The sequence below is a fragment of the Mauremys mutica genome, chromosome 1 (assembly GCF_020497125.1).
Source record: "Mauremys mutica isolate MM-2020 ecotype Southern chromosome 1, ASM2049712v1, whole genome shotgun sequence".
Taxonomy (NCBI): Eukaryota; Metazoa; Chordata; order Testudines; family Geoemydidae; genus Mauremys; species Mauremys mutica.
In genome coordinates this window covers 28,308,581-28,334,572 of record NC_059072.1, presented here as the reverse complement: position 1 = coordinate 28,334,572, position 25,992 = coordinate 28,308,581, and the positions used below count along the sequence as shown (strand labels likewise).

General features: G+C 42.7%; 1 protein-coding gene across 2 annotated transcripts in view; it reads left to right on the top strand.

Annotated features, from left to right (window-relative positions):
- NAMPT (nicotinamide phosphoribosyltransferase) overlaps positions 1-5,518 on the top strand; it is a 64,772-nt gene extending 59,254 nt beyond the window's left edge. For both annotated transcript variants that reach the window (XM_045030096.1, XM_045030105.1), the window contains one exon: positions 3,424-5,518. In XM_045030096.1, the coding sequence (XP_044886031.1) occupies positions 3,424-3,537 (114 nt within the window). In that variant the 3' untranslated portion in view covers positions 3,538-5,518. The remainder of the gene's footprint in view (positions 1-3,423) is intronic.
- The last annotated feature ends 20,474 nt before the right edge of the window (positions 5,519-25,992 follow it).

The window sequence follows — 25,992 nt, the reverse complement described above, 5'->3', positions numbered from 1 at the left end:
TAGATGTTTTGGAGGCAAAAGTAGCTGGGGGGGATGTTTTCAACCTTTCTCAACATAAGGACTCTTCTCATCTTCCCATTTTCAAAATGATCCCATCCCCAGTAGGGTGTTGTACACCTGCGCTGACTTGCACTGACCACTCTTTCTTGTCTTCCCACTTTAGCACCCCAGTATCTGCTTTTCCCTTCCTACCTTTTATCTAATTTGAGGGGAAGAGGCAGGATCCAGCTGTAGGGAGAAGTGGGGTACATTAGAAGGCCCACCCTAGCAGAGAGCCTAGGGCTGTTGCTCATACAGACACATCTTCTCTTCCCCCCCCCCCCCTCTGTTTCCGGCACATCGCATCCCTAGTAGCCCAAAAATAACCAAGGAATTGGCCAGATGCCAAGTAACACCTGAGAATTGCCTAACTTGCTATGGGTTAAATATTACATTATTGATGATTATGCTAATTATGGTTTAGTGTTGAATTTTTAAACGCACTTGGCTAGGCCTAATTCTGTTCATATTGAAATCTGAGGTAAAACTTCCTTTAACTTTAGAAGGAGGAGAATTAGGCCCGCTCTGAGCACTTAAAAAATACTGCCCTTAGAGACTTCCAGACAAGGATTTATAAACTAGCCTTGCAATGCTTCTTCCAGTTGGTATTTCTCCACTTTTCAGATGTAGGAAAGCAGAAATTAAATGACATGCCCAGAGTGTTGAGCTAAATCTGGGGCAAATCGGAGAGTAAATCCAGCACTCCTGGCTTCTAGCCATTTCATTGCACTGCATGTATTCATAATACTTGAAGAGGATTTAAAAGTTCACTGCCTTTTGGAACGCTGAGTCATGTTCAGATAAACACTAAACAACATTTGGGTGCAAGAGTGAGAACAAGTAGCTGTAGTTGATCAGTAGCAGCAGGCTCAGTAGAGTTGAAGCAGAGGAAGGAGGTGACTTAGTGCATAGGCCAAGAGAATCAGTTTCCAATGTAGAGTGCAGCAAAGAGGGGAGATACAAAGTCAAAAGGATAGGATAGGAGTTGAATGCAGGACGAAACTACTACTGAGAGCTCTGCATTGGCTTGACATTTAAAATGGGCTCCTGAATTTGGTATAGAAGGGATATATGTGGGGGCTGTGATATGCGTGCTCAGAGAGGAAATACTTGGTTGCCATGTTTTAAATTGGAGAGCGAGGTGGTGAGAGATGTGTATGCTATCAGCTGTTGCCCAGGCTTTCTGAATTGCCACAGTGCTTGGTTGGCAAAGAAACATCAGATTATTGGACTTTGATTTCTTACTGAGAAAAGGACTTTTTCTTGGAGGGGGAGTGACCATTCTTGCCTTTGCAGCCACTTCACCCAGTAGCCACTTTCTTCTCAATGTTAACCCTACTTCTCTGAGGAAGCAGTTAAGACATGAGTTACCAGACATGTTACACTTGGTGCAGGTGATCACAACAGGCACTAGCGCATTCTAAAGAAAGCCTTTACAGGCAGTTGTGTACAAATAGTAGGGGCCCTTATAAAGGGATCAGATGTGTGAATTGTCACTAGCATATGGCAGCTGGCAGGGCAGTTTTTGGGGAAGAAGAGTCGGGGGAGATTGGAGAAGTCATGCAATCCTTTGGTCTTTTTGGATCTATTAACTGTCTCCAGATAAAGAAGTGGCTGTATACAGAAAATTTCCTAAGTAGTATTTATGCACAGATTTTTAGAATCTTTATTCTCCAGGTTACACTAACATGCCAATGAGGGTAGAGGCAACTATATAACACACCTTCACTGCAGAACAGTTTGTCATAGAAGCTGCCTGTTATATCTTGAAGAGGAAGAGAAAGGTGCAGTTATATAGACTTGCCTGTTCGCAAGCAAGGAAGGCACATACATCACTTTTGCCTTTAGATTTCTCAAACAGATCTATAATTTCTAGGGCTGTCGATTAATCACGATTAATTGCAGTGTTAAACAATAGAATACCAATTGAAATTTATTAAATATTTTGGATGTTTTTCTACACTTTCATATATATTGTCTTCTGTGTTGTAATTGAAATCAGTGTATATTTTTTTATTACGAATATTTGCACTGTAAAAATGATAAAAGAAATAGTATTTTTCAGTTCACTTCATACAAGTACGGTAGCACAGTCTTTTTGTTATGAAAGTGCAACTTACAAATGTAGATTTTATTTTTTTATATATACTGTTCTCAAAAACAAAACAATGTAAAACTTCAGAGCCTACGAGGACACTCAGTCCTACTTCTTGTTTAGCCAATCGCTAAGACAAACAAGTTTGTTTACATTTACAGGAAATAATGCTGCCCACTTATTTACACTTTCTGGTGGCACTGAGAACAGGCATTTGCATGGCACTTTTGTAGGAGGTGGTATATTTTGGTAACACTTTGGGCCCCACAGAGTAACACACTTGTCCGTCCTGGAGGTATCTAGCTTTCAATCATAGGAGGTAGGCCTTCTCACAACACAATTCAGGACCCCCAAAGCTTTGAGTTTGTTCAAAATCAGGCAAAATATGGTCCTCCATCTCTAGCAAGTACAATGGGTAAGGAGGAAAGATTTGCTGCCTACTGTGTTGAAGTGGCTTATTCATTAATGTCAGTAAATGGAAGCTGAATACAAAATACTCACTGCTCCCCAGGCCTGGTTGACTAAAATTGCAGGTCCATGTGATGGCAGCTACACTTGTTCACATTAACACTCTATACAGAGTTGGCTTTTGTTACACTTCTAACTTACAACTTGTCTCTTTGGTGATGCTCGGTTTAAACAAGGATATATGCAAAGGCGATTTCTGCAAGATGCTACAAACAGCTTTTCCAATAGCTATTCCAGAGGGGAAAAATGTTTTGGTCTCTCTACACACTGAGGGAAGTGAATGTCAGATCGCACCCTTAGTTCTAATATCAGAATTACACTCAGGTGTTGGTCAAGTGAGCTTCACCTTTCCTATTAATTGCTCTATTAGTGTGTATAAAATATCTTCCCCACTCTTAGTTTATGTGCTTTCCGCAGTGGCCTGGCACAAGAGGTTGATGTCTTAATTTATTTTGAGATTGTGTGTACTAATTCTTTGTACTAGAAATGCTACTACACATGCATAATATGACTGAAATATTTAGAAGATTTTAATAATGTTAGAATGATAGTGTTACAAATAGAAACACAAAAGTTAGTCTCTTAGCAACTAAGGGCCCAATCTCACAAACACTTTATGTGGGTGCTCATTTTTACATATCAGTACATTGATGTCTACAGGGCTGCTACTCATATTATAAAGTTGATCAGTGCATACGTGTTTGCAGGATCATATAGAAGTTTACATCTGACAGTGTAACTAGTATACATGTGTGTTCAGCATCTCTTCTTGAAAGAGATCTTATTTCACGTTCACTGAAACAAAGTGGTATCTGTTACAGGATCTCCTTCATACGGTCTTCAAGAACGGAAAGGTAATGAAGTCTTACTCGTTTGATGAAGTAAGGAAAAATGCCAGACTGAAGGACAGTGAACTAGAAGTGGGACCTCATTAAGTTTAATTCCATGTCTCTCTGTGTAATGAGTATGTACTGCATAGCTAACAAGTTTATTGTACAGATCTGTGTGTTTGTGTTTTATGATACATTATAGCCAAATTATTTGTTGGTTTATGGACATACTGCCTTTTTTCTTTCCTTTTTTGCACCAGTCTTTAGAAAAGATGAAATTAGGAAATGGTACTTACAATGTAAAATCTGTTTAATGCTAAAGTGTGCTTTTTAGGGCCCTTCGCCAGTAGTGATTCAATCTGGTATTGATCTTTTCACAAATGAGACAGAGCAGAGAAACATTTTTATATGGAACAGAATATCACAAAATGGATTTACATAAAATTATCATGCTTACTTTGTTTATATTTAACTTGTATTTTTGTACAAACAAGATTGTGTAAAATATATTTAAAGTTTCAATAATTAAGTCTTTCCAACTTTTCATGATTTTTATGAGCACAGACTTTCAAGAAAATATTTTGGAGGAAAAATCATTGCCTTTTGTCCATTAATCAGCAAATAAAAATGGCCTTAAAGTTTCTTGTGATGTTGTACCATTTGAAGGTTAAATCAGGATTTGTACCTACTTAAGACCCATAGAATTGCTGACCTCACTGTTCCTTATAGTTATCTGTAGTAGTCATTCTACATTAAAGAAAATTACTGTTCTTGCTGGAATCTTTAGGTACTATAAGCGTATAGGCCTTGCGAGCAGTGTATGGTATGTAAATGGAATGCCAAATTTGAAAGAATTCTCTACTGCAACTTCTCTCTTGTCAAGTATAGTCCACTTGGCATATGCACCTCAATATTTTAAGAGTAAAGTTTTTAAGAGATATCCTCTTCCACTACAGAATATACGTGTAAAATACTGATAAATATGGAAGCGGTGTATTTTAAAGTAATTATACTTCTGGGTTTATTTTTCATATATTGTAAGTGACATGACTTTAAAGTGAAATACTGGACTGGGTAGTGCACTTTTTTACTTTTTGTATTTTTTTTCATTGATTTGCCTTTTATCAGACTGGATGTTAAATTGTATAAATATGTTTAACTATTTTTTGTTAAACAACTTTAATAAAATATTACGCTAGACAAACTCCTTTTACATGAATCCCCCCAGGGGGGACATGATACAGAGGGATAATTATGAAAACAAAAGATATGAAAGGTACTTTTTAGTCAGCTGTGCTTGATTTTATTCACTCTCTGCATATGCTTGCTTGAACACCTGCAGGAGGACAAAACTGTCAATGATTTTGTTTGACAAACCATAGCAAGTTTTCAGATGTTTGTACTGTAGGGTAGCTCTTACGAAAAAACGAATCCCTCCTTTTTTTAGAAAAGCAATGGTTTCTGTAACGTTATCCATGCTAAAGAGTAACTAAGTCACTGATCATTGTACAGGTGTTGTATTTGGTTCTGGCTCTAATGTATTAGCAATTGATGTTATAGGGCAAATGGTTTAGAAGAGATCAAACAATTTAGACCAACCACAGATAATACAAAACATACTTTTATTTGAAGGAAGCTTAAAAAGCCATACTTTATTCTTACTGTCACACCAAAAAGGGCCACATCAAAGAACTTGTAATGTTTCCGGGATGTTTCCGGGATATGAAGTTAAAACACTTAAGCCCAGTCGCAATAGTTTGTTTTATTTGTTTAAAAAATGTTTTCACTCTTACTGTATGTGATTATACACTTCAGTGATGTATCGTTTCAAAAAGTAGAGTTTTAAAGTAAGATGATAAACACTGACCTTTCACACCCTGGATCTGCATTCTATTGCTGTTACCCATATTCATATTTGGTCAGGAAAGATTTTAACTCCAGAGATAGCATTAGTAACAGTTAAATAGAATAGAGACTTTCACTCCTCCATATGATCTGTATTAGAGAATTTTATGATGTATGGTATTTAAAAAAAAAACCTGCTTTCATCCTGTACCAATAAAGATTTTGATAACTATTGACTACCCATAACTGATATTTTTGTAATTAAAAGCTGGGGATATGCTGTGAAAGCACTGTTTTCTTTTTGTCTGTCATGAAGTACACAAGTGACTGTTTGATATTATATCTAGATTTCAGTTTATTTGGGACTTTTCTATGAATTCCCTAAGCTGTGCATGTCACTTTCAGAAAGTCGTGTCATTCATTTCAAAATAATGTTAGTACTTTAATCACCTGGTGCTAGTCAATCCTCAACTCTTGCCACCAAGTGTTTGGCAGTTGACATCCCAAACACCAAAGGGTTGATAGTGATGTCAGATATAACCTATTACTGTGCTTGAACCTTACAATATCGTAATTCTTCCATACTGAAGCAAACAGCATGTTTGGGTTTGCTTTAAATAATTAGATTTGTAGCCATTGAGATTTTAATTATCCCCATTTAATTATAGTACAGTGTTTGTATTTAAAAATAGGAATTGGACGTTTTGTGTTAATACTCTAAATAATTTATTTGTAACCAGTATTTAGCATAAGAAGGATTTTATGACTATTTTTTCCTGAGATGCATGGCTATGAAACTGATGCTAAATCTTTTTGTAACAAGATTCATCTTAGAAGATCTGAGGAGAAAATAGAAAAGTATTTATTGTTTTATTTGCCAAAATTCAAAACGTAAAGTTTAAACCGTTTTTCTAGTTTTACATTCCTCCTTAATTTGTTTAGTGGAGAGTAAATATTCTTCACTTAAATCCTATGTTAAATGTACTCAACATTAAATACAAATATGTAATAAAATGGAAATAAAGTTTAGTTCTGGTAGTGAAACACTAATATCCATTTGACTTTGTTTTAAACCTGTGATGTTGCACATCAGATTTCTTCCACGTGCACCCATTGCCAGCAGTTTGGACAGAGTGAAATTGAGGTGCCATGATAATCTACTATATAGGCTAACCATACAAAGTGAACAGTTTACATAAGTGATACTCAAACTGAGGATCGCAAGCCACAAGTGGCTTTTTAATGCATCTCCTGCAGCTCTTTGCAGAACTTCATATTAAAACTGTGATTTTAATTATTAACCAATCAGGCTGCTTTTACTATGTTATTAACCAATTGTAATTGATAAAATAATACTTGGTCAGTCATTTTGCTGTGAGGATTGTATATATAATATAAATAAATGAAACAATGAATTTGCAGTACTCTGGCTCTTTTGGGTAATGTTTATACCTGATTTAGCTCGTGAACTGCTGCAGTCTGAGTATCACTTGTTTACATTTATGTATTAGATTTAAAACACATACTGGAAGGAGGTGGGTGGGTTACATGCATCCCATGTTTGTTATAGGACTTGAGCAAATCCCTACTCTAGCACCTTATTCCACTTATAGTTTTTATATGTACTTGAACCTGGACCACTCTTCCATGGTCTTGATATACAGCTGCCGGAACACTAGGTATAAAAACCCCAAGGGCTTATCACCCTTTATATTTCACACAATTTTGAGTCAAGTGAATGTCTTCTTGGGACTTGACAGTTTTCAGAATAAAGCTGCTGAAAAGCTTGTTCAGAAGCACATTAATCATCCCCATCAAAAATGTAATGTAAATGCTTATGGTGCAAAATGCATATTCCCAGACCCCTAAATTAAATGCGTTAAGTATAATGTTTTCATAAAAATGAAAGAAAATGTCACTTTGGAATCCCCTGTGCCCTACCTGCAGAAGCTTAAAGAACTGATGAGCATGCCCTACGATTACAAGCTCTCTTAATGAGGCTGTACAGAATTTTGAAAAGGGGCAGCCCTGATCTTAGTGACTTCTCTGGCCTACAATAACAGGCTGCTTATTGTTAGACATTTCAGTCTTATGAGCATGGTTTCTCAAAAGAATATATGTGCTATATACTGTAGCTAGGACCACACAGCTGACTGTACAGCCGACTGTCTTGGTAAGCTAGTTAAGCCATCCCATTACAATGCTCCAGGCATCTGATTCCATCATAGTCCCATTTTTTGTGAGTTAAGTTACTTGTTCCCAGATATGTAAAGTGTTTTTTGTGTTGAGTGTCCTCATAGAGTAGCTTGTGATTCACTGTATGAAGGAGACTCTCAGAAAACTTCTAACCTAAAATAGCCCTAAAAATGGATGTGCTTTTTTCCCTGCTTCCCCAGCCCTGACATAAAATATAAAATAGTACCTAGATTGAGTTGCTTAAGATAGGAACTTTGTCTATTTGTCAAAGTGTCCATTACATACTATATTAATGATTAAGAATAATAGTGTCACATGCCTGGGGTATAAATGGTAGCTAAAATCAGCCGAGTCACTCTATTTCTGATTTATACCCTCCCTTCTTTTGGGAGGAGGTAATAAGTGGAGTGGGTCAGTTGAATTATAGAGTCATTAAACCAATTTTAAAGTAAAGCTATAAAGAGCATAATGAATGTACAGTTTAAGAATTGAGATGGTTGGCTGGCTTGTTTTTCTAGCCCCTGTGTTTTTATGAGCCCTGCAGAGCCAGAAAGGCTGCAGTTGCAACAGTGCCTTAAGAACCAAAACTAGACCCCAGAGCCTTCAAATTGCAGCACTTCGTGACTTCAGTGCTATAGCAACAAGAGCTCACCTCTTCAGTGTATGTCTCAGGTGCATTTTTCCAAGAGAAGCAAGGCTGATGCGAAGGCAGCTATGGAAGCTCCTGCAGAAATGGGATGGCTCAGCTGCTGTTCTCAGCTTGTCCATTGCAAGCCCCTGGCTGCGCTGTTGACAAAAGCAACCAAAGGGCCTCTTCGTTGACAATTAAGACTTTGAGGAAAACACCAGGCCAGAGACCAACCGTGACGCACGAAAGGAGAGATCAGAACATAAGAACTTGCGTGACCTTTTACTTCTAGGAAGCACCTGGCTTGTCACTTTGGCCAAGAAGAAGGAAATAAGTGGATCTGGGTAACAGCTTATGACTGTCTAAAGCTATATGGCCTTCTTACACATGTTTCCTGAAAGATCTCCACCCTATTCCTGTTTCATGTACCCTTGCTTGAGTCCCACATCTGTAGCAACAGGCTCTACCGTTTACAAAGCTGCTAGCATTTCTAGACTCAGAATTGAGTCCATTGTAATGCTAGCTAACAAATAGGTATTGGAATTATTCTCTGTGCAAAGAGACTCTGTGGAGGTGTTTGGGGGTCAGAGATGTATGGATTGTGGGGGTTTATATTCGTGTCATTGAAATGGGGTTAATAACCGGCCCCTTTTTTTTTTCCGGCCTATTTTCAGATTCTTGCATCTTGTTTAAACTCATTCAGGGTGAACTGCCCGCCTTGTGTGGGGGGAGGGCGAGGGGAGAGTGTTGCTGACTCCCTTTAACTGGAGCAACAGTTACAGTGTATGTGCGTGAGCTACTCTTGGTTTTCCTGTGACGTTTCCTGGGGGATAGAAAACCTGTATTCAAGTTGTGAAGGTTGCATCTCTATGTGGAGGTCCTATACATTCTTCAGACCTGGAGAACCCCAACAGAGTCCTATAGACCCAAGTCTCCTGCTTGAAGCCTGAAGATCGTCTCCTGAAAGACTGTCCTTGCCCAGAGAAAATGGGTAGAGTCCCTATGAGGGAGACATTGCACTTAAGAGTATCCATATCCACTGTCTCCCAAGGCACGTAATGACAGCCTCATTCCTCTTTACAATGAATGTGAATCAGATTTACTGTAATTGCAGTTCTGAGTTCTAAGCATTCTGTTCAGTCAGTTTTCCTCCCATTACTGATAGCACAGTTAACCTCTGTTGGTGATTTTTAAATGGCTCATCAGCCCCCATGTCTGAGGACCTCAGACACTCTGTTCTTTTTATAATAGATACTTACAAATATTTGTACTTGTACTTGTATTTGTACTTCCCTTACAAATAAAGGGGAGAAAAGCATTTCAATCTGCAACAGTCTTCTGTTCAAAGGCACCCTGCATGGTGCAGCAGATGAGTCCTGAGCAGCTTAATGCAGTTAGTGAGGCTTCTGTTGAGCTGAAAGGCTTGTTAGATTTAATCTACGCTGTTGATCTTTCATTTAAGTATTCAATAGCTGGTTTTTAAATGTACTTTTTATTGTCTCCGATCATAGTGTCAAAACTGCTAGTCTCCCATTTGTCAGGAGGGTGGAGTTTAGGAATCCAGTCTCTGATCAGTGGGGAAAGCAGCATCTCCTCTCTCTCCTCCAGAAATAATTTAATATTATCCTCCCTCCCCCCCTCACTCCCCCAGCCCTCTTGCCCCAAAAGAAGAATGGGATCTGTTGCTGGTCTCTCTTTGGACCAAACAGAAATGTATGAGTTGGTGTAATTTACACTTTCTAGCCTCTACAATTTGGGTGGGACAGGTTTATTTAATCTAATTTATTCACACCCATTTACTAATGTGTAATTATTTGCATTCCCTTCAGTATCACTGATGGTTTTGGCCCATGAAATCTGAAGTTACTCTGTTCCTGTGCTTCGGTCAAACGTGGAAGGGAGGAGGCAAACATGGCTTGTGCTCCTCATTCCCTAGGTCCTGCCTGCCCCTTTGCTGTAAGCTAGAGCAGTCTCAGAGAAATGGAGTCTGGATGCCCTCTTTGAAGACTTGCTGGTGTAGTTTGGTGCACCCTAGTGAAATGTATAGGACACATTTCATAGCACTGGAGCAACTGGCCCCTGTATGTATACGTCAGGTGGAAAAGCTCTTCTGTTAAATTAGCAGGTAAGAATGCTACATAGACCAAAAAAGCAATTTTTAAACTTTGACTTCATTTTCATGCACTTTCTTCAGGAGTTGCTGTCCCAGTAACAGAAGCATCACTGTTCACCCATCTGCGTGCCCCCAGTGTCCCAGAAATGAACACTCACAAGGCTTATAAGCATTGGAGTATGTTTTTAAAATCCCAAGTGTTTTGGACTATTACCAGGATTTTTATTGTGGAGCTAAAAAGTTGCTATGGGCATGGTGCTTTTTTAACTTTGCTAACTGTTACATTGGATGTTGTCAGATAAATTTGACAATCTATGAAAATATTTTCAGTCTTCCACAAGTGATGGCACTTGAGGAATACAAGAGGAAATATTATGGGAGGGATTTGATGTCTCAGGAGAGGACTGATGAAATATGAAAACTTTCACCTATTAAGTCACCAATTTAAATCTAGAATGTTAAGGTAGTTATTAGAAGTCTTCATGGGACAGCTGTTTAGTTGCCTGTGTGAAAGGGGATGTGGTCTTGGTCAATTTTATCATGGATGAGTGTTCACACAAACCCATACCACAATTAGCAAAACTTGGAAAATTATCTACTGTCATATCTGGAGGTGGTCCTTCCAGAACATGGATAAGCTATTTTGGCTGGGTGATGTGAGGAAACTTCTGCTGTTACTAACACTATTTCTCTAAAATGTCCATTCCCGCTCCCCCTTCCCAAACATTAAATTTTCTTTCTAAAAGTAAGTATTTTCTTTAAGGCTGTGTGTGTGTCAGGGAATTCCAGGTTACAGTTTTCTAGGTTTGCCCCTTGGAAAGAATAGAGCTGAAGTGTTCTTTTCTCCAGGGTGGAAGTTCTCCAGTCTGCAGAAGATGTCACCTTAGTTTAAGCATAAGACACTGTTGCTTGGTGTAAAATGTGTCAGAACAATTGTTAATTTCCAACTTTTCCAAGAGGATAAATTGGTGGTCTGAAAAACCTTGTGAGTGGGGGAGGGATAGCTCAGTGGTTTGAGCATTGGCCTGCTAAACCCAGCGTTGTGAGTTCAATCCTTGAGGGGACCACTTAGGTATCTGGGGCAAAAATTGGTCCTGCTAGTGAAGGCAGGGGGCTGGACTCAATGACCTTTCAAGGTCCCCTCCAGTTCTAGGAGATTGGTATATTTCCAATTATTACCTTTATTACTTGTGAGTATGAGAAAAGAGGGCTGAGAGAAGGTCAGGGTGTCTTGAACTAATCAGGGCCTTTTCCCTAACATTGGATGTATTCCTGTGCCTTTTAACTCAATTGAACTGGTTGAAGTTTACCCTAAACATTCCCCTAGAATATGTTTGGACCTGCTCAACTGATGTTTTAATGTGTCCACACTAGGAAAAAGGTGGTAATTGGCTAACCCACCCTGATCTAAACTAGACCCATTTTTTTCAAGCCCTCTGTAGGTACTCGTTTGTTTTAAAAAAAAGACAGTGCTAAACTGCATTAATAATACCATTCTTCCTGAATATTTTGGTTGCCCCTGAATTAGTTAACCTCTCTCACTGATTAGCCTTCTGAACAATGTTACTTCAGGACAATCATCTGTCTTCGTAGCAGTCATAATTCTCCACGGGGCAAAGAGGAAAGTTGCACTTATGTATAAGATTCTGCAGTCTTTTCTTCTGCAGACAAAAGCAAATGTTTAAGTTAAAATGAAAGAGAGAGCTGACCCCTTGCCTTGCTAAGGGGCAGCTGAATGTGAGAGACTGGAGATACCAAGAGGAGTTTGCTGTCTTTATATAAGCTCACTCATCCTCTTTGTGTAAAAATAACTTTTAAAAAATATATGAAAACAATGTTAAATTTACAGCCATTTTAGTACATGACAAAACTTCCCTGAAGACTCCTGCATTCATTTCCTAAGTGGGCACTTCCTAAGTTACAAGATCTGGGCCTGATCCTGCAAACCTTACACAGACACACAATCCCATCAGTCAGTTGGATGCTCGTGTGAGTAAATACGTAAAGGCTACAGGATTGGGCCTTCTGTGAGCAGGGAAAGTATTAAAATGCTGGCACTGTATGTTAAATAGCTGCTCTCACTGAAGCCAATGGTAAAACTTGTCGTCTTTTGGACCTACAATGATATCAACTCTATTCACAGCAATCGAGACTACCATTGTGACAGTTGTATCTTAAGACAAGTTATGCATATTCAGCTTTTGACCCATTCTTTACAGTAAATATTTAATTATCTCATGTACTGGAACTAATTCCAGGGGTTTTCCTCTGTTACAATGGGTTCCTGCCTACAGGCAGGTTAAGACAACACCCTGCAGTATGCCAAAGGAAATCTACTTTCCAATGAATACAGAAGGTGACTGCACAGTTTGTAATGCTGTTATTCCACTTCAATTGCCCATAATCACAATGCTTATGTGTTAAAAGATAGTGGTGGTGATGCAGAGCATTCTGTGTGACTTTGGCACAGGTAAGTCTGTCAAGGTGTGTATTGACCTAAGACACCTCTGCTGGAATCTGGTATTTTCTTGTGCCTGACTTTTCCCTTGGTCACAAGCCTCTTACAATATCCTAGAGTCCTTATGATCCAAGTTTGACTTACCCTTACAAAGATTTTAGAAATCTTTCTTTAAATCAAGAAAACAGAGGATGATGTTGACCATTTGATCTTGCCATGTTTGACTCTTTTAGTTCTTTGAATGGCAGATGTTGTTGCATTGTGATTAGCACTGCATTTTTGGGGTTGGAGGAGGGAATCTTATAAAATGTCTCATTTAAAATACTGCACAACTCAATATGCTGCCAATCTACACTCACAATGTTGTCTTTCCTTGCATTTGCAGTAGGGCTATATGAATGTTTGTGAACTTCATGGTATTTGGTGAACTCCATTAATGTTTCAGGGGCTCTACTTTGTATTATAACCTTCAATTTGGAGTGTGAACATTATGTTGTGTTGCAAAATCCTTTGTCAAAGCAATGTTGAAAAGATGTCAATGGTTATCCACCGCAGCTAATGAAGTTCCTAGTCACCGTGACCTTTCATGCCACTGGTCTTCAACTTCAGCAGCCAAGAGAGTCAGAGTGCTCCTGCACAATGGTCTTCTCACTTTAAAAAAAAACAAAACAAAAAACCCTTGGCATTCAGGTATCACTAAGACAGACAGTTCTGTGGCGATAGGCGAGTGCTGAAGTGACAAGTATAGCTGAATACTGGGAATCATAGTCATAAACCTGCATGCAGGCGACCTGGGATGCTGGTCGTTCAGACTTGAATCCTGGGCAGCAAGGATGTTCAGCAACACCCCATGTGACTGAGCAGCCCTTGTTCAGGCCAGCACTGCTCAGCCAAGTAAGGGAAGGGGTTAGAAAAAGTGCCCTAAATATTACCTCCCACCTTTAATCTGGCCAGGTCACTACAACTGGTGGATCATCCACACAGAAGTCGTTCTCTAAAAAAAATCAAGAGCCCTCATGTGGGGTCATGGAACATATGGATCCTAATGGACAGAGCAACCCATCAAGACCAAAAAAATATACATTGTTAATTGGAAGGGACTATGCTAGATCCAGCATTGATATAGCTGCCCTCAGTAAAACCAGACTTGCAAATGAAGGCTCCGTAAAGGAACACCTACTTTTGGAAAAGGAAATCAGCAGAGGAAGACCAAATTTATGACAGTGGTTTGCCATTAAAACAGTTTCCTAAAATCACTGAAGGACTTACCCCTATGGGCAAAAATGAATGCCTAATGATTATGACTTCCCACTGGAAATTCACACTTCGTGACTCTTTTCAGGGCTTATGCACCAACCATGAACAGTACAGAAGAAATAAAAGAACTGTTTTGTTCTGATTTGGATGACATAATGAAATCTACAGTGTAGCTTATCTATAGTTATGGGTGTGACTGTGATGGGTTGGATCACAGAAACCCCCCTGGGCGGTGTCAAGACTACTACTATCCCTGATTTCCCTGCCAGCTTAGGACTTCAGCACCCTGTCTTGCTGAGCCAGACACTCTTGTCTACTTCAACAAAGATCCAGAGTCTGAATTACCTGCCCCAAAGCTGCAGGTTTACCTGAAAACAGCTCACAGAAGTGTGCTTGTCTTTAGCACCCAGATGCCCAACTCTCAATGGGGTCTAAACTCAAATGAATCCGTTTTACCCTGTATAAAGTTTATGCAGGGTAAACTCATAAATTGTTCACCCTCTATAACACTGATAGAGAGAGATGCACAGTTGTTTGCTCCCCCAGGTATTAATACATACTCTGAGTTAATAAGTAAAAAGTGATTTTTATTAAATACAGAAAGTAGGATCTAAATGGTTCCAAGTAGTAACAGACCGAACAAAGTAAATTACCAAGCAAAATAAAATAAAATGTGCAAATCTATGTCTAATCAAACTAAATAAAGATAAGATCCTCACCGGTTCCAGAATGCTCCCTTTTACAGGCTAATCTCCTTTTAGCCTGGGTCCAGCAATCACTCACACCCCCTGTAGTTACTGTCCTTTGTTCTAGTTTCCTTTAAGTATCCTGGCGGGGTGGAGAGGCTCCTTCTTTAGCCAGCTGAAGGCCAAATGGAAGGGTCTCTCATGGGTTTAAATAGACTCTCTCTTGTGGGTGGAGACCCCCTTCCTCACTCCTATGCAAAGTCCAGCTCCAAGATGGAGTTCTAGAGTCACCTGGGCAAGTCACATGTCCATGCATGACTCATCTTTACAGGCAGAAGCCAATTTCCACATGGTATCGTGTATGTCTCCAGGAAGACTTCTTATGTGGATTGGAGCCTTCCAAGCTCTTTTGTCTGTTAAGTGCTTCCGGATTGAGCACTTAATTTGCACATTCCTTTCCCAAGAAGTGACCAAATGTTCTAACTAAGGCTACTTAGAAATCAAGCAATTATACAGCCAATGTTCATAACTTTGAACACACAAATGGTGCCTGCATCCAACTAGGATGAACATAACCAGTAGATCATAACCTTTTCATAGATGTTACATGGCATATGTAGCAAAACCCTATTCTAGTTATATCATGCATACATTTATGAGCACCCCCACCCCATAAAGCCTTATGGGGTACACTGTCACAATGGGTTACTTTAACCAATTACCCACCCAATGGTGAGGGTTTACACCTATGTTAATCTGTGAGAGTTCAGCCCCCAAGATTGACTACAGTAGAGAAGTTATCAATAGAAGGGGAACCCAATGGCGCACAACAGAAGATACATCATGGTCTTTCTATAATCATTACTTTTATTAGCCAGCCAATTCACACTCACTATCTATCTATTCTGGCATCTCTCCCCGCCCTCCCACACAGGCATGCAGGTTGGGATACGGCTTTTGTAATGTGTTGCACTGACACCCACTGGGGTTCATACATATTTATGAAGGTTTTAACCCCTTTTCTTTATCTGAACTTCCACACCCCCACTACTTTGAGAGTGCTCTGTTTTTCATAGGCTAATTTGTTAGTTCCCCTTATATTCATTATAGTAATAGGAAGTTTCTGACCTTTCACCCCAGCTGCCAACTGTCATCTTGTGGTGTCTACTGATATCTTGTATACATTATTATCCAAACAGCCATTATTTTCAACACATTAGCATATCACAAACATAGACTCAAGCTTAGCAGATTTATTAATTTACTTATCTTTATAATATAGCTAATTTATTCTAAGTTCAAAGGACTAATTTGGCTAAACTAAATATCTTACAAGCCTGTACGGTTTGTGTTACACCAAGAATTAATACTTATATTTCATCTCTATATCCTAAAATCTTTTATCCTTGGCTACACCATCCAGTGAAGACAAACTCATATTTCTGGGAGACTTTGGGTATATTTACAGTTAAAACACTATAGTGGCACTGCTTTAGCACTTCAGTGTAGACACTACCTATGCCAATGGGTGGGCTTCTCCCATCACCATAGGTAATCCACCTCTCTCTGAGAGGCAGCAGCTGGGCTGACAGAAGAATTCTTCCACTGACCTAGCACAGTCTACGCTGATGGTTAGGTAGGTATAACTATGTCACGCAGGGGTGTAGATTTTTCACAGCCCTGAGAGACATAGCTATCATAGAATATCAGGGTTGGAAAGGACCTCAGGAGGTCATCTAGTCCAACCCCCTTCTCAAAGCAGAACCAATCCCCAGACAGATTTTTGCCCCAGATCCCTAAATGGTCCCCTCAAGGATTGAGCTCACAACCCTGGGTTTAGCAGGCCAATGCTCAAACCACTGGGCTATGCCTCCCTATATCAATGTAAGCTCCTAGTGTAGGCCTTGCCTCAAATGCTGGAGTTGGAAAAGACAGTGAGTGGCGGTGTAAGAAAGAACAACGGAGTCAGAAAAGTGAACAGCACTGGTCTTCTACTCAGCAAATGTGATGAACATGAACTCATTATTACCAACACTCTCTCCAGGCAAGCCCACAAATACAAAACTCCATGGATGAACCCAACATCGTTGCTTTGGCACCTGATTAACTATATCATTATACGACAAAGAGACATCAAGATCACCAGAGTAATGTGAGGAGCAAAGTGTTGGACTGACTACAGGATGATCAGAGCCATTTTCTGTTTACATGTTGATACTCCTCAGCAAAACAATGCTGAACAGTGTAAACCAAAATTGAATATAGTGAAGTTGAGACATCCATTTCATAAACAGAAACTAAGGGAAAACTTAAAGGAAAAATTTGATCACCCTAGTAATGCATTTGAAAAGTAGAATATATTCCAAGCAGTCATCTTTCAAGTCTCTGAATAATCTAAGGCTCGGACCACACTACAAAGTTAGGATGATGCTAGTCACCTTGTGGTGATCTATTTGTACATGTGTCTACACTCAAATTTGTCTCCTGCCAGAGTATGCACCCCATTATGGTGATGCAGTAAAATCACCTCCCCAAATGGGGTTGAACTGTGCTGACCTGCTGACATTATGCAGTGTCTACACTCGCACTGTGTCAATCTATGTTGACCCTAACATCCCTTCAGCAGCTGTCCCACAATGCCACATTCCCTGCAACTGTGATTTCTCTGGCCACAATTGCGAACTCCACTGCCAGACACCTTTTTGAAATGTCTTTTCCTGATTGACTTGATGAGCACACCTAGCAGCACTCCCTGGTTGTGTGCAACTGCCCATGCTAGCTCCCCACACTCACTGCACATGTGAGGGTGTTTGAGACACCCAGAGTTAGCAACAGTGACCAGTCGCTACCTGTCCCAGACCCAGGCCTAGAAGCACACGGGAATCCAGCAGTTAGGCCCACTCATAACAGACTGGTGTCTGGCCAGAGAATGAGATGGGGCCAATTTGTGACAAGCTGTGCAAAAGTTTTGTATGGAGCCTCCCTCCCCCGCATCAGGTGTACTGTCACAGTTGGGCTGCTTCTGTTTGCGTATCCTTAACCCCATCCCTTAACCTCCGCATCCATCCAGACAGTTCATTATTTGCTCTCTCCCACCCCCTGAGCAAGTTGTGTAGGCCACAAACCTACCAAAACAACAGCCTATCTTGTGTGGGAGAGTGTCTATTTGGTATCCTCCTAAAGAATAATGAGGGCCACCTAGCCCCATATAAGATGTGCTCAGCAGAAACTGGGGCACACATTCTATATGGAGCCATGTCCTATTTATTTTACTTTGGCAACACTTGTAAATAAAAAAGTCTGAACTTTATTGAAATGGACAGCCACCCTCTGCATTCAGCTGGGAGCAGGGAGGGCTGCAGTCCGTATCCCAGCCTCTTCCCAGCACCCCATTTAAGAAAAGGAATATGTTTAGGCTGAGTACCTGGGAGAGAGAGCCATCTGACTATGGCATAACCTCTCAGAGGGTGCTGGAAGCTACCTGGCAGCTAGGAAATGTAAAGCTGCAGTGGACAACTCTGCCCAAGAATGGTCTACAGGGAGGACAACTGCTCTGGCCTAATGTCCTTTCCTGCCCTAGTTTGTGACAGCAAGAGGGAAGATGGCAGCAAGAATATATGCAGTGCCATAGTCAGCGAACAGTAATGAGGAGGCCTCATCGGTTTGCCCAGCTCCTATGAGCCTGGAGCTCCATTATATGAATCGATCAAATGTCTATTTGGTGAGGGAAAGCAGGGGGAAGGTAGAAGATGGCTATAGTGGGCCTATTTCTCATTTCCATTGAAATCTCTTTACACTGCTCTGGCAATGTTGACAGGGCCTTAAAATGGATGTCAATATAATCAGTATTGCCAGCTCCAAATGTTCAAAAACCATGAGGCAGGCTCACCAAAAATCATGAGATTGGCTTTAAAAGCATGACATTGTGTAAAAGTAATAGATTTGGAGTTCTTTTTATTTGCCTTCTGCTTTTTGGGCAGCTAGGGTGTGCTGGCATCACATTTTTGAAGCTTTCTCCACAGCCACGAGGGTGAGAAACTGACTTTTTCTTTAAGAATGACAGCTGCAATCATCACATATCCACTTGACTTCAGGAGCTGGGGCTTTAAGGAAAACAATAATTACCATGAGACACATAACAAAATCATGAGAGCTGGAAACACTGCAATAACGCGCACACATATTAAGGCCCCATATGTTGCCAGAGTGGTCTAAAGAGTTCTTCGTGTAAATGAGAATCAGGTCCAGTGACCTCTTGGTTGTCTGTGGCCTAGTTGCAGGCTCAATACCCCATCTGCACCCACATGTGCTAATATATTATATGAAGCCAATTGGAAGAGCAGGCTGAGCTAGACTTTCTGAATAATAATCACTACCAATTTAGGCCCTTTACTTTCCTCTCACCCATCGGGTGCCCATTGACACCTTCAGAATCTGCTGCACCCTCAGTCCCTACAGTGCTGTCCATCTTGAACTTCCCCACCTATTATCTTCTCTGTGGGTCAAATCTTCACCCTTCTACCCACCTTGCATCCCCCACGCACTCCCTCCTATATCCTTGTTCTGGTGGCTCATGAGGATGCCAGATAAAGATAGGGACACCCTGGCTGGGTAGAAAAGTAGCATATGGTGCTGGCTAGGCAGGGAGAAGGTGGTCAGGACACGTAACTGTTGAGCAGGTTATGGTAGGGGATGTACAAACACGTAGGAAGAGACACAATCATTCAGCTAAGCCCAGAGATAGGTAAAAGTAAATCAAGCTTTCAAGGTAGCATTAGGATTCCACTCCACAAGTAGTGTACTCATGTTACCCTTTCACAGGGATCACTTGTTACCAAACAATCAGTTTTCTGCCAATGCAGCAGTAAACATTAATGGAGTTGGGTCCTTTCTACCTCCTACTTCTATATTTTTGAATAGATTATTTCTGCTGTGCTGCATTCCGTGGGGTGCTGAGTGTGTACTTTCAGATAAATTGCCTATGTAAATGTGTTGCATTCCTGCATACTTCAATTTCGCACACTTCTAAAAAAGATTTCTTTTCTTTTACAACAGTTTTTTCTCATAGATTGACAATAAGTGATACAGAACTGAATACAAACTATGTCACCACCACTGGCTTAATGAAGGGAAAATTAATTTCACAGCTGGCAGAAACTAGGAATCTCATCATATAAACCAGCAGGCCAGAGCGTTTGTAACTAAACCCTTCACAATATTTTTAGCAACTGATCTATGAGATCATTTTGCTATTTTCTGTTGTTTGTGACTCAAAGTGTTCCAAAAGAACCATCCTGAGTTGGAAAGAAATATGTACTGCAGGCTTCCAGCCTAGGCATGACTAGAGGCCAAGCACACATGCATTATACTCCTTTCCTGAGCCATGTTATCCTGTGCTATTCTACTGATAAAATCAGAGCATCAGCAATAGCTATAGAAGAGGCTGCCTATTGTTCTTCTGAGACAACTAGAGAGCAGATGCCAGCAATAAGAAAGATGAAAAGCAGAAAAAGGTTATAGAATTTATAGACTATCAGGGTTGGAAGGGACCTCAGGGGGTCATCTAGTCCAACCCCCTGCTCAAAGCAGGACCAATCCCCAGACAGATTTTTGCCCCAGAGCCCTAAGTGGCCCCCTCAAGGATTGCACTCATGATGCTGGGTTTAGCAGGCCAATGCTCAAACCACTGAGCCATAGGCATGCGCAGCACATTTCATTAGGGTGTGCATCCAGGGAATTTTTTTTTTTTTAAAGGTGAACATCACATAGTTTGGGGTATGGGAGGGAGTGCGAAGTGTGGGAGGGGGTCCAGTGTGCAGGAAGGGGCTCAGGGCAAGGGATTGGGGCAGAGGAGGGCTGCAGGGTGTGTGAAGGGGCTCAGGGCAGGGGGTTGGAGTGCAGGAGGGGTGCAAGGTGCAGGCAGGGGGCTTAGGGCAGGGGGTTGGGGTGCAGGAGAGGTGTGAGGTGCAGGTAGGGAGCTTAAGGTAGGGGGTTGAGGTGCAGGAGAGGTGCAGTGTGCGACAAGGAGGCGGAGTGCAGGCAGGGGGCTCAGGGCTGGGAGTTGGGGTGCAGGAGAGGTGCAGGGTGCAGGAAGGGTGCGTGGTGCAGGCAGGGGGCTCAGGGCTGGGAGTTGGGGTGCAGGAGAGGTGCAGGGTGCAGGAAGGGTGCGGGGTGCAGGCAGGGGGCTCAGGGCTGGGAGTTGGGGTGCAGGAGAGGTGCAGGGTGCAGGAAGGGTGCGTGGTGCAGGCAGGGGGCTCAGGGCTGGGAGTTGGGGTGCAGGAGAGGTTCAGAGTGTGACAAGGGGGGCAGGGTGCAGGCAGGGGGCTCAAGGCAGGGAGTTGGGGTGCAGGAGAGGTTCAGAGTGTGACAAGGGGGCGGGGTGCAGGCAGGGGGCTCAAGGCAGGGAGTTGGGGTGCAGGAAGGGTGTGGGGTGCAGGCAGGGGGCTCAGGGCAGGGAGTTGGGATGCAGGAGGGGTGCAGCAAGGGGCTCAGGACAGGGAGTTGGGGTGCAGGAGGGGTTCGGGCTCCGGTCCGGCACTCCCTACCTGCAGCGGTGCACTCCCTGCAGGCCTGCCCTGGCCCCATGCTGCGCGGCTCACCATGTTCCTGCACGGCCCCAGGGGGAGGGTACAGGGCTCCGCGTGCTGCTCTTGCTGCGCCTCCAGGAACCTCCCCCGAAGCTCTCATTGGCCACGGTTCCTCATTCCCAGCCAATGGGAGCTGCAGGGGGCGGTGCCTGGAGCAATGCACGGAGCCCTCTGCCCACTCCCCGTCCCCGGGGCCCTAGGGACGTGGTGCCGGCCGCTTCTGAGAGTAGCGCGGGGCCTGCGGCACCACAGGGAGCAAATCCCGTGGGCCAGATCCAAAGCCCTGAGGGGCCAGATCCAGCCTGTGGGCATTAGGGTGTGTCTGGGCACACCTGGCATACCCTGTGCTCACGCCTATGCACTGAGCTATCCCTCCCCCCATCTTTCCTGCCCTCAAATCAATGTTCCTATCACAGCTAGTTTACTGGGCTTGGTTTATGGGGTGCTAGACCATACAGTATGTGGTGGGAATATAAATGGATTTGTTGCACCGTAATAGTCAAGAGACAGTGAGTATGATCTTCAGCGCTTGCAGTGCATTTTTGGTAGAGGGACCACAGCTATGGAAGGCACTACAGCTTGAGCTCATGCTAAGTCCAAGTGTATTTCCACATTTAGAGCAAGGTGGGATGCTCACCTCTTTGGCATTTCCTAATTGGCTATGACATAAGTTGCCCTGCCTAGGCTCTCTTGGAAGCTGGCTGCTGGGATCTGACTACTTGAATGGAGTGGCTGTAACTGTCAGAGAGGATGGGAGCTTTCCAATTGTGTGGGATAACAGTGTGGCTGAGTTTTGTAGGGTGGGTAACAAACCTAAAGAGCCCAGCACGTTTATATTCATTTTAGGAGATTTAGAATTGTTAGTGTATACAGCTGCATCACACAGTGAAATGTTTAGTGACAGTCAGACTGGTGAACAAAACGTTCCTACTCCCCATGAGCGGAGATAGGGGGATATCAGCATTCTAAAATGGCATAGTGCGGGGGGTTTGCAAACTTCATTGCACCTTGACCCCCTTCTGACAACAAACCTATAGCTTTCATTTAAGACCTCACATAACTTTCTTTGGTTAACCCCTGTGCCAGCTGGCATTAAGGCATTCTGGATCACAATTCTGTCTGGCCTTTTAGACTTGCATGACTAGCATGACTAAATACCAGTATAAATAATTCATTCAATGATGTGAGAAGCTTCTCAGCCTCTGACTACTTTGCTTTGGCAATGATCCCATGGTGCTAAATCACAATCTGTATACTTTGCTTGTCTGGGAATTTTACTTTCTGTTTGTACAGAACAATGGGGCCCTGATCCTGGCTGATACCTCTGGGCACTCCTGTAATATAAACAAAGAACAATAATAATTAATTGGAGAGCAGTTCAGCAGAGGTTGTATCTATCTATAAAAGCCTAGGGCTTTCCTCAGCCAGTTTAACGTGTTAAAACCACAATTTGCCTTCTCTACACTAGGATTTTAACTCATGGCACATGGCAAACAATAGTAACTAACTCTCAATGCTAAAAATGTGTCACTTAGTTTAAGTTTGAATTTTTCTAGCATCATCTTCCAGCCATGGGATCTTGTTAAGCCTTTGTCTGCTAGATTAAGGACTTCTCTCTAGTATCAGATATCTTCTCTCTGGCCTGGTCTACACTAGTCTGTTATTTTGGAATTAGCCAAGTTAATTCGAAAAAAAAAAAGATTCTGTCCACATGACCAAACTGGCTTTTTCGATTTAAAGGGCTCTTTAAATCGATTTCTGTACTCCACCTCAGCAAGTGGAGTAGCGCTTAAATTGAGATTGCAATCCCGGTTTAAAGGTATTGTGGCCACAATTCAACTTTATTGGCCTCCAGGAGCTATCCCAGAATGCTCCCTTGTGACTGCTCTGGACAACACTCTCAACTCCAACGCACTAGCCAGGTGGGCAGGAAAAGCCCCGGGAACTTTTGAATTTAATTTCCTGTTAGGTCACCATCAGCACAGGTGACCGTCAGCACAGTCCACCATCACAAGAGATCACGCAGTCCCGGATTCGCAGACGAGCTCCGGCATGGTCTGAACGGGAGGTACTGGATCTCATCGCATGTTGGGGAGACGAGTCTGTTATGGCAGAACTATGTTCCCAAAAAATGAACGCAAATACGTACACTAAAGTCTCCAGGGCCAGGACGGAAAGCGGCTACTACAGGGACACAGAGCAGTGTCGTACAAAAATCAAGGAGCTCAGGCAAGTGTACCAAAAAGCCAGGGAGGCAAACAGGCTCTCTGGGTCACAGCCCCATACATGCCGCGTCTACTGTGAGCTCCATGCAATTATGGGGGGGTGACGCCACCACTATCTCACCACTGTCCGTGGACACCTGCAAAGGGGGAGTGGCATGAAGCGAGGAGGAAGAGTCATTGGAGAACGAAGAGGAGGAGGAGGAGGACAGTGCACAGGTGGCAAGTGGGGAATCCATTTCCCCCCCTAGCCAGGAACTATACTTAACGCTGGAGCCCATAGCCTCCCCCCACTCCCAATGCAGCCTCCTGGATCATGACCCTGGAGAAGGTACTTCTGGTGAGTGAGAGCCTGATCGGAGCCACGCAGTGGCGGGGGGACCCAGCCGCGCTGGGCTGTTCGCGTATAGTTTAAAGGGCTCATCTCTGCTCAGAGCCTCATCAGAGCCATGCGGTGGATGGGTGGGGGGGTTGTTGGGTGTTGTGTGAAGTGATCATCCCAGAGAGCCCACAGGCCCTCCTTTATGGCAAAGCCACCAGGCATTGCTTGCTATGGGAAAGGGGTCCCAGCAGTTTGAAAACATTGAAATGTATGTAGAAGAAGCAGAACCCCGCATACCCCTACGGGCTGCCTGCAAGCTGAATTCTGTTGCCCTGCTGTGTGTGAGATGGCTTACTCATACCAAAGTGTCCCCTTTGTTCTCTGAAATGTATATTTTAAAATACTACCCTCCCTTTTTCTCCTCCCACAGGTGCAAATGTTTCAACGCGGCCCCTATCTACTCTGTCCCAGAGGCTGGTCTAGATTAGAAGGTGGAAAAAACGAACTCGGGAAAACATGTTCGCCGAGCTCATGCAGTCCTCCCGCACTGATAGGGCCCAGCTGAATGTGTGGAGGCAAACAATTGCAGAGTCCCGTAAAGCATTACAGGAATATGAACAGAGGAGGGACGCGTGCAATGAGAGCAGGCAGGATGCTATGGTCAAGCTCATGGGGGAGCAAACTGACATTCTCCGCTGTATGGTGGATCTAGTGAGGGAAAGGCAGCAAGACCACAGACTTCCGCTGCAGCCCCAGTATAACCGCCCACCCTCCTCCCCAAGTTCCATAGCCTCCTCACCCAGATGCCCAAGAACACGAGGGGGGAGGTTACAGGGACCCATACACTCAACCCCAGAGGATCACCCAAGCAGCAGAAAGCTGGCATATGCGAACTTTTTATTTGGTTTCTCGACTTGTCCTTCCCTCCTCCTCCACCCCCCTAACCCAACCCCCCACCCCCAGTCTGCCTTCTGATTTCTCTCAATGTGTTGTGCAACAAATAATAAAGAACAAACAATTTAGACTTTATTTCCTTTAATATATATAGGGGGTGGGTAATTTCAAGAAAAACAAACACAACTGTCACACCGTACCCTGGCCAGTCATGAAACTGGCTTTCAAAGCTTCTCTGATGCGCAGCGCGCCCTGCTGCGCTCTTCTAATCGCCCTGCTGTCTGGCTGTGCGAAATTGACCACCAGGCGAGTTGCCTCAACCTCCCACCCCACCATAAATGTCTCCCCCTTACTCTCACAGCGATTGTGGAGCACACAAGTAGCAATTACAATCGGAATATTGGTTGTGCTGAGATCTAACCGAGTCAGTAAACTGCGCCAGCGTGCTTTCAAACGTCCAAAAGCACATTCTACCACCATTCTGCACTTGCTCAGCTTATAAATAAACTGCACCATCTGCTGGCAGAATGGCATCTGCTGTAGCTTTCACGGAGGGAGGAGCGACTGATGACACACACCCAGAAACACCCGTGACAATTTTTTTGCCCCATCATGCACTGGGAGCTTAACCCACAATTCCAATGGACGGCAGAGACTGCGGGAACTGTGGGATAGCTACCACAGTGCACTGCTCCGACATTCGATGCTAGCCTCGGTACTGTGGACACACTCCGCCGAATTCACGCGCTTTAGTGGGGACACACAACACCGAATGTATAAAATCACTTCCGAAAATTCGAATAAAATAAGTTTGAATTAATTTCATTCTGTAGACGTACACTCTGTGTATTACTGCTGAACCATGATCCAGTTGTTTCATAACCCAATTGAGATCCTTCAATCTCCCATTGTAAGGAGTTTTTCAGAGCTTGAATTATTCTTGTAATGCTTCACAAAACCATCTTCTGTTTTTCAACATCCTTTAAAAAATGTGGCCATCTGAACTGGACATAGTATTTTAACTCTTGTTCTCCAGTGTCATGTATACTTCTCTACTTCTATTCAGTATTCCCCTGTTTATATATCCAAGGATTGTGCTAGCCCCCTTCCCCAAAGTATCACACTGGGAGCATATGCTTAGTTGGTTATCTCCCAAGACCCTTAAGTCCTTTCCTGGGACACTGTTTTCCAAAATACAGTTCTACTTTGAAAATTTACTTCTTACTCTGAAAATTAACTATAAAATGGGGGGAGGGGGAAGAGAAGAGACACACCAATAACTTTACACACCAATAACTGAGTTATAGGTAAGCTTCAATTCATGAACATGAACTCATACCCCATGGTATGTT